The 15054-nt window shown below is 42.3% G+C and overlaps 1 protein-coding gene across 7 annotated transcripts in view; it reads left to right on the forward strand.

The window, feature by feature from the left end:
• Nucleotides 1-15054, forward strand: part of Fam149b1 (family with sequence similarity 149 member B1) — a 35701-nt gene that overhangs the window by 19423 nt on the left and 1224 nt on the right. For 6 of the 7 annotated variants that reach the window (XM_031360864.1, XM_031360863.1, XM_031360866.1 and 3 more), the window contains 6 exons: nt 5963-6087; nt 7218-7321; nt 9955-10179; nt 10761-10884; nt 11159-11278; nt 14370-14442. In XM_031360864.1, coding sequence (XP_031216724.1) covers nt 5963-6087; nt 7218-7321; nt 9955-10179; nt 10761-10884; nt 11159-11278; nt 14370-14442 — 771 coding nt within the window. Of the gene's footprint in view, nt 1-5962; nt 6088-7217; nt 7322-9954; nt 10180-10760; nt 10885-11158; nt 11279-14369; nt 14443-15054 lie in introns of those variants that run through there. The other variant, XM_031360870.1, reaches the window with a different exon arrangement.

Here is a 15054-nt window from a genome sequence, read left to right on the forward strand (position 1 = left end):
TTTTTTTTTTTTAAAGATTTATTTATTATTATAAATTAGTATACTGTAGCTGTCTTCAGACACACCAGAAGAGGGCATCAGATTTTCATTACAGATGGTTGTGAGCCACCATGTGGTTGCTGGGATTTGAACTCATGACCTTTAGAAGAGCAGTCGGTGCTCTTACCCACTGAGCCATCTCACCAGCCCCAGCTATTATTTCTTTAGGTTTTTTTTTCCTTTTTCTAATTGTCTGTCATGACTTGGGTCACTCAGAAGTGGATCTGTCTGATTACAGAACCCCCAAATAACTTAGGCTTTAAAACCCTTTTTGTTAGGCCATCCTCTCTGAGGCTCACGCTGCCCTGGGTGTGTGTACGTCTGTGCTTTTGTTGTGTCTGTCTGCTTGTAATAGTCTGTCTCTCTCCTCTTCCCCTTAATGCCCATTCTCAAGTCTATATTAATAAATTTATTATTTTTAATAAACACCAACCTTGCTTCAAATTTCTTTTTTCCCTTCTGTTTTCTTTGTGACACTGCATGCTGTACCTTCTCATTCATCAGGATGCTACTAACTTTATTCACTGTATTTTACCAGTGTGAGCTCAGAGTTGATCTGTATGATCTTTATACTTTCATGATTTGAAACAATAGAATAATGCTGGGTGTTTTATCACATGCCCGTATTACCAATACTCAAAGGCTGAAGTAGAAGGATGCTGAGTTCAAGACCAACCTGGGCTATGTGGTGAGACCCTGGCAAAAGCGGGATGTAGGGGAACTTGAAACCTGTTACTACCTGTGGTCTTGCTTCTGACACCTTGTGAGTTGTATTTCCCTGTCTTTTATCTTTGAGTTTTTGATCTTGGAAACTATCTCAGGCAACTATAGGCCTTACCTTATTTGTTTATATTTCCAGGATTTATTGTATTATTATCCATTGTCCACTGTATGAAAGCCAATGTTTTATGGCATTATTGACTATTTTAAGCAAATGAGTAAGTAAATCTTGTCACTGTTATATCTTGTCTAGAAGCAAAAGTCTACCAATAGTTGTTTTGAGACAATGTAGATTGGACTCAAATTCACTAGGTAGCCAGGTAGAAGTATTCTTAATTGGACCACAAGTACTCTTAATTGCTGGGTCATCTCTCCAGCCTCAAATTGAATACTTTTGAGGTGGGGATGTAGCTCAGTGATAGAGCACTTTCCTAGCATGTGCAAGGTTCTGAGTTCAATACCAAATACTGCATACAAATAAAATAATTTTAAAGTAGATATTCCTGAATCAGCAGCATCCAAATCAAGAATTGAATGCTACCAACACTCCAGAAGCCCCTCTTGACTTCCAACACCACAGATTAATTTTGTTTTAAAGTGATGTAAGAATAAGCCAGGTGCGACGGTTTATGCATATGATCCCAGCATAGAGGCAAAGAAGGGGTCAGGAGTTTCAGGCCAACTTAACTACATAGAACCCAATCCTTCCCAAAGCTAGGAGTAGTGACACACTCCTTTAATCCCACCACTTGGGAGGCAGAAAATCAAAGCCAGCCTGGTCTACAGAGTGAGTTCCAGGACAGCCAGGGCTACACAGAGAAACCCTCCCTCCTCCCACCCCCATATCCCCCAAAACATGAGCAAACAAAAAGAAACCATTCCCCTAAACCAGGTATAGAGGTACACACCTTTACTTCTCAGTAGATGGGAGGCAGAGACAAGAGGATCTCTGTGAATTCAAGGCAAACTAGGGATGCAAAGAGAGATCCTCTCTCAAACAAAAGAAGAGAAAGGAAGGAAGAAAGAAAGAGAAAGAAGGAAGGAAAGAAAGAAAGAAAGAAAGAAAGAAAGAGAAAGAAAGAAAGAAAGAAAGGAAGAAAGAAAGAAAGAGAGACCTCCCCTCAGTTACTTGGGTAGTTTATGTTTTTTGCATATGAGTGTGTGTGTGTGTGTGTGTGTGTGTGTATACATACATAGACACACACACACATGCATGCATAAAATTGTTAGGTCATGTGATAAACTATGCCAATATCAGTGGCATCTCCCCCCAGATTTTTCTAATGTGACTTTATCTATGCATACACTCTCAGCTATTGTGAATTCCAGTTGTCAAACATTTGCTGTATTTGATGTTATCTTTGTGCAATCCCAAGAGAACAGGACTAATGCTCTTCATTAAAATTACCTGGTCAGGCCAGTGAGAGGGCTCAGCGGGTAGAAATGTTTGTGTGCAAGCCTGAGGATGACCTTTGTCCAATCCCCCAGTCTCATGAGGGGGCAAGAAAGAGCTCACTCCTTAATGTTGCTCTCTGACCTCTGCACATGCCTTGGCACATGATGCCCACCAGCTCATGCTCATGCTCTCTTCCCCACCCCTTCATAGACAAACTCAACGGGAAGTAAACCAGCTGGTTAGCTTGTAGTGGCACACACCTCGGTCTTAGCACTTTGGTGGAGGAAGGAGGATGAGGAATTAAAAATTAGGCCAGGCTATATACAACCCTATTTCTAAAATTTAAATTCAGTGAGTTGACTTAAAGGCCCTGAAAGAGAATGAACTTTTGTCACACAGAGCCAACAAATGAACCCCTTTCAAGGATGTTATCCGTTCTCATTGCCACTCTGCTCTGCCCTCCAGACTAAAGGAAGCTGGGAACAGCCTGTAAATGAACACTCCAGTACTTGGTGCAAAGACAACACTTGCATTCAGGTCTCCCATATAGACCAAGTGGTTCTTTGCTTGAGAGCAAACTGGCACTGGAACAAACCAGTAGAGCAACCTCTCCTCCAGGTATCTAAGGAAGAAAGCTTATCTAGTTTGCTTTTGTTGCTGTGATAAACACCATGACCAAAGGCAACTTGGGGAAGAAAGGGTAGAGTTTGTCCTGATCTTAGTCAATCACCAGGGAAAACAAGGTAGGAACTGAAGTAAAGGCCATGGAGGAATGCTGCCTTCTGGCTTGTTCTCCATAGCTTGTTCAATCTTTCTTTCTTTCTTTTTTTTTTAAAGATTATTTTTATTTTATTTTTATGTATACATGTATTTGCCTGCATGCATGTCTGTGCACCATTTGCATGCAGTTCCTGTAGAGGCCAGGAAGATGGTGTCAGGCCCCAAGACTGGAGTTATAGACAATTATAAGCCATTTAGCAGTCTTAACCTACTTTCTTATACACCCCAGAATCACTTGTCCAAGGGTAGCATCACCCACCATGGCTGGGCCCACCCACATCAATCATTAATAAAAAAAAAAAAAAGGCTACAGACACATATCTATAAACTAGTCATATGGAAGCAGTTCCTCAATTGAGTTCCCACTTTCCAGGTGACTCTAAATTGTGTTGACAAAAAAACTAGCCTGCAGTTTCGTCACATGACAACCTGTTATGCTTTATGTTTTTCTGTTAAGCCAAAAGTAACTGGGTAATACAACCAGTATTTTTTATGTGAATTAGTTTTTTGCCTGCATGTATGTCTGTGTGAGGGTGTCAGATCCCCTGGAATTATAGTTACAGACAGGTGTGAGTTGCCATGTGGGTGCTAGAAATTGAACCCACGTCCCCTGGAAGAGCAACCGCTGAGCCATCTTTCCAGCCCATAACCAGTGTTCTTATCTCTCACAAATGCAGATGTATAAAAAGGGCCTCAGTTTCTCAAATGAGCTTCAGCATTTGCCTGCACATAGAACTTAATACTCTGCCATCCTCACCCAGGGCATGTTAGCCCAGCCCAGCTGTGCAAAAGATACACAGAACTAACTAGAGCCCTCAGAGGCCTCACTGTTTGTTACTGTTCTCAACCAAGATGCTAAACTAGGAAGAAAATACTGAGCTTTAAATTATTACCATGATTTGAAGCCTAATTTGCTAATGGGGAAACAAGCTTCACCGCTGATTGTTTATGAAAAGATGGACCGTCTCAGAATTAGATAGTAAACCATTCCATGATGATAATGGAAATGATCTAGAGGCAGTGAAGACTACAAGAGTTCATATTGGTTTCACTCAGAAACATGATTTGTCAAGTTCATTTTTAATTGTACTTAGTGTTGAAAAGTGCAAAAATCCCAGTTTATGATGGTGAGGCTCTGAGAGTGAAGGAGCTGCCAAGCCTGACAAGCTGAGTGTGATTCCCCAGAACCCACTGGTGAAAGGAGCAAGATGTCAAGTTGTCCTGTGATAGGACTCCATAGGAGCACCATGGCTCATGTACACATACACACACAAACAAATAAATGTAATGCAAAAACAATTCTTGTTTTGGTTTTTCAAGACAGGGTTTCCCTGTGTAGCCCTGGCTTTCCTGGAATTCACTCTGTACACCAGGCTGGCCTTGAACTCACAGAGGTCTGCCTGCCTCTGCCTCTCAAGTGCTGGAACTTGCACCACTACCACCCAGCTGAACTACAAAAATTTTGAATACCAGTTTGTTTTTAAAATAGTACAATGTGTCAGGCAGTAGTGGCACATGCCTTTAATCCCAGCACTTGGGAAGCAGAGGCAGGCAGATTTCTGAGTTCGAGGCCAGCCTGGTCTACAGAGTACATTCCAGGACAGCCAGAGCTACACAAAGAAATGCTGTCTCAAAAGTAATAAAATAAAATAAAATAAAATAGTACAATGTAATTTGGCAGTTACAACATTAATGCTGTAAACATCCTTACACATTTCTTTACATATGTAAAATACGCTTACCAAAGTGGTGGGTTGTCACTGTTCAGTAGACAACAGTTATCCAAAGTGAGTCGTTCCACTTCTTGGACACAAGTTCCTGTGCTCAATCTTGTCAATCTTGTTCTTCAACCTTTAATTTTTTTGTTTATGTATAAAAAGATATTTTTGTGCATGTTTTAAAACTAAGGTATAATTTGCATATAGAAAAAAATCCTCTTAGTATTTACTTAAGATTGTCCCTTTTTAAAATTTATTTTTAAGCTGGGCAGTGGTAGCACTTGCCTTTAATCCCAGCACTTGGGAGGCAGAGAAAGGCAGATTTTTTAGTTCAAGGCCAGCCTGGTCTACAGAGTGAGTTCCAGGACAGCCAGGAGAAACCTGTCTCGAAACCCTGTCTCGAAAAATCCAAAAAAAAGAAAAAAATAAATTTATTTTTATTCATGTGTGTGTGTGTGTGTGTACATGTACAATGATTGTGCGTGCACATGCTGATGCTGCAACCCTAGGAGGTTATTGAAGCCCCTAGAGCTGTGGTTTCAAGTGGTTGTAAGCTGCCTGATGTGGATGCTGGGAACCAAACTCTGGGTCCTTTAGAGAGCAGCAGGTGTTGCTAACTATGGAGCTGTCTCTGCAGCCCCAGATTTCCCTCCTAGGTTTCTATGTCTTTAACCTTCTGCTCACATTTTAGTTTAGAGGGTTTTGTAGATTATTGTTTTTAAAAATTTGCACTTACTCATATATTCAGGGTGTTTTGTTTTGGTTTTTTGGTTGGTTGGTTTGTTTGTGAGACAATCTTTGTTGTACATTTGGTGTCTGTCCTGATGTTGGAAGTCTTTCCAGAGCTGATCATGCAGTTGCACTTGCCCCTTTTTCAGGACACTTGCTCTCCTTGTAGAAAACATGATATTTCACTCTCTCTGGTTTCATTAGCATTGTCTATGGAACCTGAGGTCAGGATTAATGATCTCAAGGTTCTAGAGTTGTACTGCTGAATACAGCATTTTAAGAGTCCCATGGCATTGCCTCTTATGGACACCATATTAGGCAGCACTGATGTAAAACATTCCAAAAGTTGTCATAGATCTCTCTTTACCCTTTTGCTTGGTGCCACTAGCCATTGTCAGCATGGAAACCACTTTAAACGGCGCTCTGAGCTTGAGGGTTGTAACTACACAGGTGTATGCAATTGAACTGCAGATTTAAGTGAAGCCATTTTTGAGACAACCACTGTCAGGGAGATTTTCTCTCAGTACTTTATTTACATCAGAAGATACCTATGGATAATAGATCCTGTTCCTTTGCTCAGATGATGAGAGTAACGTTGAAATTACCAGACTGGATTCGGGAAGTCCCTATGTGCTGAACGAACAGCATCCTTTGGTCTTACCTCGAGTGCCGCAGTCTAAAGTGTTGTCAGTCACCTCAAATCCGGTAAGCCCCAGAGCAGATTGTGAGAATGAGAATCCAGCACTGTTCTTGCCAGAGGAAGCTTGCTTGGGTCTTTGCCTTGGTTGCATTATTTCTAGCAAGAAATTTCATAACAACATACTTATTTTGAGAGAGGATTTCATTGTGTAGCCCAGCCTTAAACTCACAATCCTCCTTGCCTCAGCTTCTCGAGTGCTGGGATTAGAAGTGGTCACTGCTAGTTCTTGAGAGAAAGAGGAAGGGAAAAATTTTTAAGACAAAAGAGATAGTTAAAGGCCACATTAGAACAACTACAATTAACCCCTAGAAAGCCTTTGGAATTTAGATTATTAAATAGGACATGGGGAGACATGCACCTTGTACTTCTGGCTACTCACGGCTGGCACAGGAAGATTACTTGAGCCCATTACTTCAAGGCCAGCCTATGCAAAAAAAAAAAAAAAAAAAAAAAAAAAAAAGCCCAACCAACCAAGGAAAAAAAAGAAAGAAAACTCACAAAGAAATGTGAATGGAACCAGCGCTCCAGGCTAGTTAAAGATAAGTGTGCAGAGTTCAGGATATACACTGATAAAAAAGATCATTACTTTGCACTTGTTTTTTCTCTTTTGTTTGGTTTTTTTGTTTGTTTGTTTTGTTTTTCAAGACAGGGTTTCTCTGTGTAGCTTTGGCTATCCTGGCACTCACTCTGTAGACCAGGCTGGCCTCAAACTCAGAAATCCGCCTGTCTCTGCCTCCCAAGTGCTGGGATAAAAGGTGTGTCCCACCACTGCCCAGCTCTGCACTTATTTTTTCTATCATTCCAAATTTTGCTTTTGACCTTACTATTCAGGTTTTCTTTTCTCTTGTAAGCAATAATGATGCTCCCCTCTCCCCTGAGAGTAGCCATTAAGTGCTTTCATCTGTATTGTTGAGCTATCACTTAGAAATATACAACAACAACAACAGCAACAACAACAAAGAACCCTGTTCTCTTGACAGTGCTCTTTGGGGGCTACTGGCCAACTCTTCTAAAAGTTAAGGCACAAGGGGGGGGGGGCGGGGAATGGATAAATAACCTAACTGGAAACACTAGCTTTGCAAACTTAGCCAGTCGAGCAGGTGTCTTCACCAACCAATGTCTGCTTTTGATATAGATGAATTTCTGTCAAGCAAGTGGTCATCAGCCAAATGTGAATGGCCTCTTGATTCATGGGATGCCTCTACAGCCAAGGAATCTCTCCCTGATGGATAAGCTCCTGTAAGAAGCTCAAGTTGGAAAACACTGTAGAGGTTAAGTAGAATGCTGAGGGAAAAGGGAAGCAACACCAGTCACCTCTGCATCACCGAGTGCCAGACACATCCAGGGAGGAGAACATTTAAGGGGCAAGGTCTCTGTGCCTGGGAGCTGGTAACTGGGAAGGATACCCTAGACCTGGCCACATACAGCCTGGTGTGGCTGAGTCCTGTGAGAGCAGCCCACATGGACTGCTATGTAGTCCTAAAGGACAAGACTCTGCTGAGTCTGTGTCTAGGGATTTAGATGGTCACAGCTGTTCTTGGTAGGAAGAATGATATGTGGAAAGAGTTGGAGATGGGAATTATTAAGTATTTAGGAAGAAGCAGACCATTTTGGTTTAGGAGTGTAAGATGTCAGAACTTCGATGCTTTCTGGCCAGAGGGATTGCTTAGTGAATACAGGTGCCCACTACCAAGTCTGACAACCTGAGTTTGGTTCCGGGGTCCTACATGGAAAGAAAGAACTGGCTTTCAAAAGTGTCCTCTGACCACACACACACACACATACACTGACATGTGCATGCCCACACACAGAAAAGGAATTTTTTTTTTTTTTTTTTGAGACTTTCTGTATGTAGCCTTGGCTGTTCTGGAACTCGCTGTATAGACTAGGTTGTCCTCTACTCAGATCCACCTGGTTCTGCCTCCTCAGTTCTAGGATTAAAGGCATGCACCAACACATCTGGCCCACAAAAAAAGTAATTTTTTAGAACTTCAATGCTTCCGATCAAAGATCATTGACAATATTGTAGGATTTATATAGGCCATGGTAAAATTAGTGGGAAGAATTTGTGAAATTAATAAATGTGATCAGATTGTGGATGGCTGTGAATGTCACATTGGTACTTGTCCCTGTGTTGTACATGACCACTGTAATTGGGCATCCTAATTTATCTACACTGTGATCACTAGGTTACCTCTGGGTTGGGTTTATTATGCAGAAAGACACTATATGTATTTTGCATAGGTCATTTTTGAGGACATATAGCCATATTTCTCTTGAGTCAATACCTAGAAGCAAAAAGATGCCAAAACAGGTGTGTGTTTAATTTTTGAGAAACTGCCAAAGTATCCAGCACTCTCACCAGAAAAAAAAAAAAAACAAAAAACAAAAAACAAAAACCTCTTTGCTGCCCCTATTCTGAAAATCTAGGTGGCTTTACGCCTCCTGAGCACACTGAATTGAGGGCTTGGTTTACTAAGTTTCTCATCTGTGTTGTTACAACTTTGCTTTCGCTTATCGTATCAGTCTTGCTGCTGGGATCTTCAGTTCCAGAACAGCAGACTCACTCTCTTCTCCCTAGCCTTTCTCACTAGCTTCATCTGGGTACCATACATTAGGGGCTGAGGCAGACTCCACTGCCAGAAGAAACTGAGAGTAAGGAATCCACACCAGAACTCAGGCAAGAGCTGTGGGGTCTGCAGTCAGCACTAGTGCAGGTCAAGGAGTGAGTGAACAGCACCACAGAAGAGCTCGGCCAGATACTTTCTCTCAAGCATTCGATTTCTGCCATTCAGTGGAGGTCAAATGACGGAGAATAGGAGATAATGTAGCAACAGGAATCAAAGTAAAAACATGGATTTCAAGCTCAGGACATCTGCTTTATGGGAAATATGAGTTTCTTTTGGGTTCTGTTTGAGTAATGGGCCACCTAGAGAGAATGTGGAAGAGACCAGATTCAGCGACTGACTTAAAGGTCATTGAGCAAGAGATGGCAGTTGAACCCACAGACAGACAGAAGAGGATATGACAGAATGGGACATTGATGGAGAGCAGCTAAAGGCCATGCATGCCTTTTTAACTAGAGCATAGTGAGAGTAGACTGCATATGAGGCCTGGCTTGTATCAGTGCCTTGGTGGTTGGAGGATTTGGAAAGGAGAATGCCAAGGTGCTAGGCCTGAGACGTGGACAGCTTTCGGGTCTTCCTACAGGGATCCACTGCTCTGCTCCTATTGGCAGCATGTGGCTGGGACCTTTTGACTGTTCCCAGCTTCAAGGCTCCAGACTGAACTGTAATTAGGTTCCAATTTACTAGCACTTTAGAGGTTTCTTTTATTTGTGTGTTTAACTGGTTTGCTTCCACATATGTATATGCACCACATGTGTGCAGTGTCCACAGAGCTTAGAGGAGGGTTTTGGGTCCCCTGCAACTTAACTCACTATTTCAATATCAAAATGAGAGCTCCACTGATGTCTCAGTGTCTAACCCTGAAGACACTTTTGTCTTGTAGGCCCCTGAGTGGGAAGCACTGAGGCAGCCTTGCTTTTCCTATAACTGAACAAGTGGATCTTGGGCTCCTGCCCACATCTCCATTCTAGGAAGTCAGAGTTAAAACAGGCCATTGTCAAGTACACACCTATAATCCATGAACTTGACAGGCCAAGCAGAAGGATATCAAATTCCAGCCTGGCCTAGGCTATTTAACAAACCCCCCATCTTAAAAACAGCCTCTCGTGTATGAATCTTACATAACCTTCTAGAAGCCAGTTTGCCCTTTTCTTCCCTGAATGTCTCAGGTTAAGTCCCTTTACCCTGAGCCCTCTCTTCTTTTATGTAGTGATTTTCATTGTGGGTTTCTGATTTGGCCACCAGAGATCTTGATGACAAGCTACTTATGAGGCCTGGGTCCAGTTCCGTCCTTTCAAACCGAAATTGGCCAAACCGAGCCATGGAGCTTAGTGCATCATCTTTGTCATATACAACGCAGTCTGCCAGGAGGCGCAATCCCCCACCACGTACCCTTCATCCCATCAGCACGAGCCACTCACGCGCTGGAACACCATGGCCTGCAGAAGAAATCCTCAGAGGACCCCGGGTGTAGGTTTCAAACTCAGACTCTCTGAAACTGGTAAAGCTAGTAACAATAATTATGAGAATCGTCATAGAACAGGCTTCAGTAGAAGACTGAGGCTATGCTCAAACTAATGACTGTGTAGTCATTCAGTGCATTGTCTGCAGGTTTAATCCAACTCAAAGTTTTATTTTTATTTATTTATTTTTTTTTTGATTTTCGAGACAGGGTTTCTCTGTGTAGCCCTGGCTGTCCTGGAACTCACTCGGTAGACCAGGCTGGCCTCGAACTCAGAAATCCACCTGCCTCTGCCTCCCAAGTGCTGGGATTAAAGGCGTGCGCCACCAACTCCCGGCTTCAAAGTTTTATTTAAGTTTTGGTGAAATATAAAACTGGATGAGATCATTCTATTGATTCAGCTGAAGAGTTACATTTGTGAAATTTAGGAGAGAAAAGAAAAAAAACCTCTTTGCTGCCCCTATTCTGAAAATCTAGGTGGCTTTACGCCTCCTGAGCACACTGAATTGAGGGCTTGGTTTACTGAGTTTCTCATCTGTGTTGTTACAACTTTGCTTTCACATATCGGTCTTGCTGCTGGGATCTTCAGTCCAGGGACAGCAGACTCACTCTCTTCTCCCTCACCAATGACTTTGGGTCGGAACAATCTGCTGCCACCTATTGGAACAGCTGAAGTAGAACACCTGAGCGCCATGGGGCCACAGAGGCCAACAGTAAGCCTTTCACCCCGCCTTCCCAGGCTTATTACTCTGAGCTCTCACCAGCAGGCTGTAGGACTTAACCTTGTTCTTAACTTTAGTCCTGTAGAACTTAACCTTGAATCACACTGTCCTCTGACAAAAACAAACTGGGTTCTAGCCATGACCGTGAAGTCGGAGCTGCTTAGGAATGGGGACCACAGCAGCTGCTGATATGGGACACGGTTAATATGGAGCAGGGGCAGCTCCCAGGACACAGCTGTTTCTGTGATTTTCGTCTCCTCTGCAGAAATCCCATGGTGACTCCAGCAGAGCCCGAAGTGCAGTGGTGGACGAGCCTAACCAGCAGCCCCAAGAGAGGCTCCTTTTACCTGTCTTCTCTAGACCCAACACAACTCAATCATTTTTGGTAAAGTGCTTCCTATTTATCTGTCTTGGACGGATTAACACAGTGTCTCAGATAGCACATGCTGGTCTTGAACTCCTAACCCTTCTGCCTCAAGCTCCTATTTGTCTTTGATAATTGGGGAAAGAAGTGGGGTTGGGGGGGACGACTATGTTTGACAAACTTAGGACTTATCTAGTGGCTTGATTAACTCTATTAGTTGGATGTTCTAGTGATAAAATACCATTCTAGGTATATCTTCCTAAAATCCTAAGTGGTACCCTGCCTCACTCTTTTGGTGGTAAAATGCCCTACTTATAAAATAAAAATCTCAGCAACATACTCTGAACATAAGCACACAACATGCTCCACTGCATACCTGCTCAGCCTGACTTTTCTGTCTTGGCTGTCTTCCCTCCTCTTGTGCAATTTACACTGTAAAGTGGGGTCAGGTGGAGGACCTGGAGTTTGAGCTGAGTTGGCCCACTTCCTGATAGTGTTAAAGGCTGACACTTGCCTCCTCAATTATTATGCACTTACTAGCCCTTTTACTTTTAAGGAAGTACTTGAAAAAAATCTTGAGAACCGGGGCCATGTGACCTTGCACACCTGTAGGTCAGTACATGGTTCCTACCTCATCTGCTTTGTGGCGAGAGGGCTTGCCAAGCATAGGGAAATGATTGAGCTCACACTGAGTGCTTAACCAGGGGTTCTATGTCCTGCTCCAGTTTTCAGAATGGCAGCATTTGTAGCTCATGCACCCAACCTGGCCATTGAACCATCTACTAACAATAGTGGGAGCTTGTATTTCTATGTTTTACAGGGCTCCCACAACAGATGACCACAACATGGGCAGCCAAAACAGAAATGTGTCACTCCTAAAGTTACAGAAACTGGAAGCTCTCTGCAAACTTTAGAAAAGCTTTCTTGCCTCTCTAAGGCTTCTGTGGTTGCCTGCAATGCTTGGCAGGATGGGTGTGTAGCCTAGTGTAATAGATAAGCCCAAAATCTCAGTGAGAAACTCTGTTGCCAAAACAAGATGGGCAGCTCCTGAGAACCACACCAAAGGTGGGAACCTGCCATGTGCACACGTGTGGGTACACACTCACACTGCTCATAGGCACAAAGAAGAATTAATTTAAAAAACAGCTCAGTGGTTAAAACAGATAGGGTTAGAGAGCAGGCTCAGTGGTTAAGACAGTTGGGGTTAGAGCTATCTAAATGGTTAAAAACATTGTGTTTTCAATTCTCAAGACCCACATGGCAGCTCACAATAACTTCCTGGTATGATACACGCAGTCAAAATGCCTATTACAATAAAATAAAAATTAAAAGATAACAGCCATTGAATTTATAGTCCACTCTAAGACAATATTTCACCTTAACTTGATTACTCTGGAAAGAAATGGTTTTCCCAAAATTGTCATATTCACAAGTTCCAGGATGACGTGAGTTTGGAAAAGCACTGTTCAACTCAGAATTTCATGAGGCTTGAGTTAAGAGGAAAATCACAGAAAAGGCCAAAAGAGAAATAAAGTTTTGGTTCATAGGTTCACTATGAATCCTGGAAGCCTAAGAACGTCTGAACTGGTCTCATAATTAGATTCAGAACATTTATTAAGCAATGTTTATGTTCTATATGTTCTTTCCTTTCAAAATTTAATTTTAGTTGCCTTAGGAATAAAACTGAACATATGAAAGTACTTCGAAGTCTCTTTAAAAAATAAGTTTACTTTATAACAGTAAAAATTGCCTGCCCTAGCATTGTTTTCCCTATTTCCTATCATAAAGATTAAGTAGCTGCTCAATATAACTGAAAGTGTGAGTGCTGAGCCTTAGGCCTGGAGCTATTGACTAGAACCCTGTTCCTTGGTGCTTTTGTCTAGGCTAGGAGTCAATAGACCTCAGTCCATGAGTTCTACAAGGGCCACTGCCTGTTTTTGTACTTTTTTATTTTTTGGTTTTTTGAGACAGGGTTTCTCTATACAGCTCTGGCTGTCCTGGAACTCACTCTGTAGACCAGGCTGGCCTCAAACTCAGAAATTCGCCTGCCTCTGCCTCCCAAGTGCTGGGATTAAAGGCATGAGCCACCACTGCCCTGCATAATAAAGCTTTATTGAAGCAGAGTCACCAAGCTCATTTGTCTATGGCTAACTTTTGCTTTTTACTTTTTCAACAGCCATGTTAAGTCATTGCAATTACTACCATGTGACCCCTAAAGCAATCTACCAATCCCTCACCTTTCTGGTTTTTTTGGCTGCCCAAGTTGTGGTCATTTGTTATGGGAGCCCTGTGAAACATACAAACTCCCACCACTGTTAGATGGTTCAAGGGTCAGGTTGGGTATATGAGCTACAATGCTGCCATTCTGAAAACTGCTGCAGAACATGAAATCTCTAGGTACCTTCCCCTGTACTTTCCTCAGTGTTGATTTCTATTTAAATGGGACCCTGTAACTTCTAATGGCATTATTTTGGCCAGCTATGGTGTTGAAAACCTGCAATCTCAACACAGTGGAGTCAAAATATCTTTTTGTATCTGATTGCAACATTACACCATATGGATTTGTAAATGCTAACATTTTCCTAAAGATGAAGTAATAGTTGTAGAACACGCAATTCCTACAAGTTAGCAAATCGCTTTATGACCATCTATCTAGCTTGGAATATTCTACTTGGAATTCAATACAAGTTGGCAGATGAATTTTTCATCGTTAATGTCAAGGTTTTCCTCTGTGTGGTGGTTTGAGTGAGATATTCCCCATAGTCTGGAGCATTTGAGTACTTGGTCCCTAGCCAGTGAGGCTGTTTGGACAGTTGAGGAGGTATAACCTGCCTGGAGGAAGTTTATCAACTGAGGGTGTGTGAGAATTTAAAGACTCCCACCAATTGCTAGGTAGATCTCTCTGCTTGCAGTTTAAGATGCAGATTCTCAGCTGTTCCTGCCACCATTCTTTCTGCTTCCCTGCCTTGATGGACTCAACAACTGTTCCTTCTTTTAGTCACCTTGCTCATGGTGTTTTTTCAAAGCAGCAGAAAAGGAACTAATATACTCTGTAAGCCTCAAACAAGTGCCTTTTGAGCTTCATCCTAAGATGCCTTTTCTTTTCTTTTAGCCAGACACACAGTACCGAAGTTCATGTGCATCTGAGTACCCTCATCAGCCCCGACCTGGCAGGGGGTCTGCAGGTACAAATGGGCTGCAGTTCTTGCTTTTATCTTCTTTATTCCTACATATCTTCCTTTCCTGCAGGCTTTTCTAGACTGTCCCGTCTAGGTAAATCATCTTAGCATCAAGATGGGTATAAAAGAAAGGCCAACTGCTCAAAGACAAAAAAGTTCCTGATTTTTGCTTAAAAAAAAAAAGTAAACTGATCTTTAAAGTAAACACTGTTTGTTTGTTTGGTTTTTGTTTTGTTTTGTTTTTTCGAGACAGTGTTTCTCTGTATAGCTCTGGCTATCCTGGAACTCACTCTGTAGACCAGGCTGGCCTCGAATTCAGAAATCCGCCTGCCTCTGCCTCCCAAGTGCCGGGATTAAAGTCGTGCGCCACCCCTGCCCGGCTTGTTTGCTTATTTTTAACAAAAATATTTGAGGGACCAGAAAAAAAAAATGGCTCAGTGGTTTTAAGAATACTTCTTGTTCTTCCAGAGAACCTAAGGTTCTAGCATCTGCGTCAGGAAACTCACATCCACCTAAGTCCAGTTCCAAGAGCTCAAAGTCCCTCTTCTGGCCCCCTATAGGTACCTGTACATGTGTGTCATACAGGCACACACATATACATAAGTAAATCTTTTTTTT

Source organism: Mastomys coucha, unplaced genomic scaffold (genome assembly GCF_008632895.1).
Source record: "Mastomys coucha isolate ucsf_1 unplaced genomic scaffold, UCSF_Mcou_1 pScaffold9, whole genome shotgun sequence".
Lineage (NCBI taxonomy): Eukaryota > Metazoa > Chordata > Mammalia > Rodentia > Muridae > Mastomys > Mastomys coucha.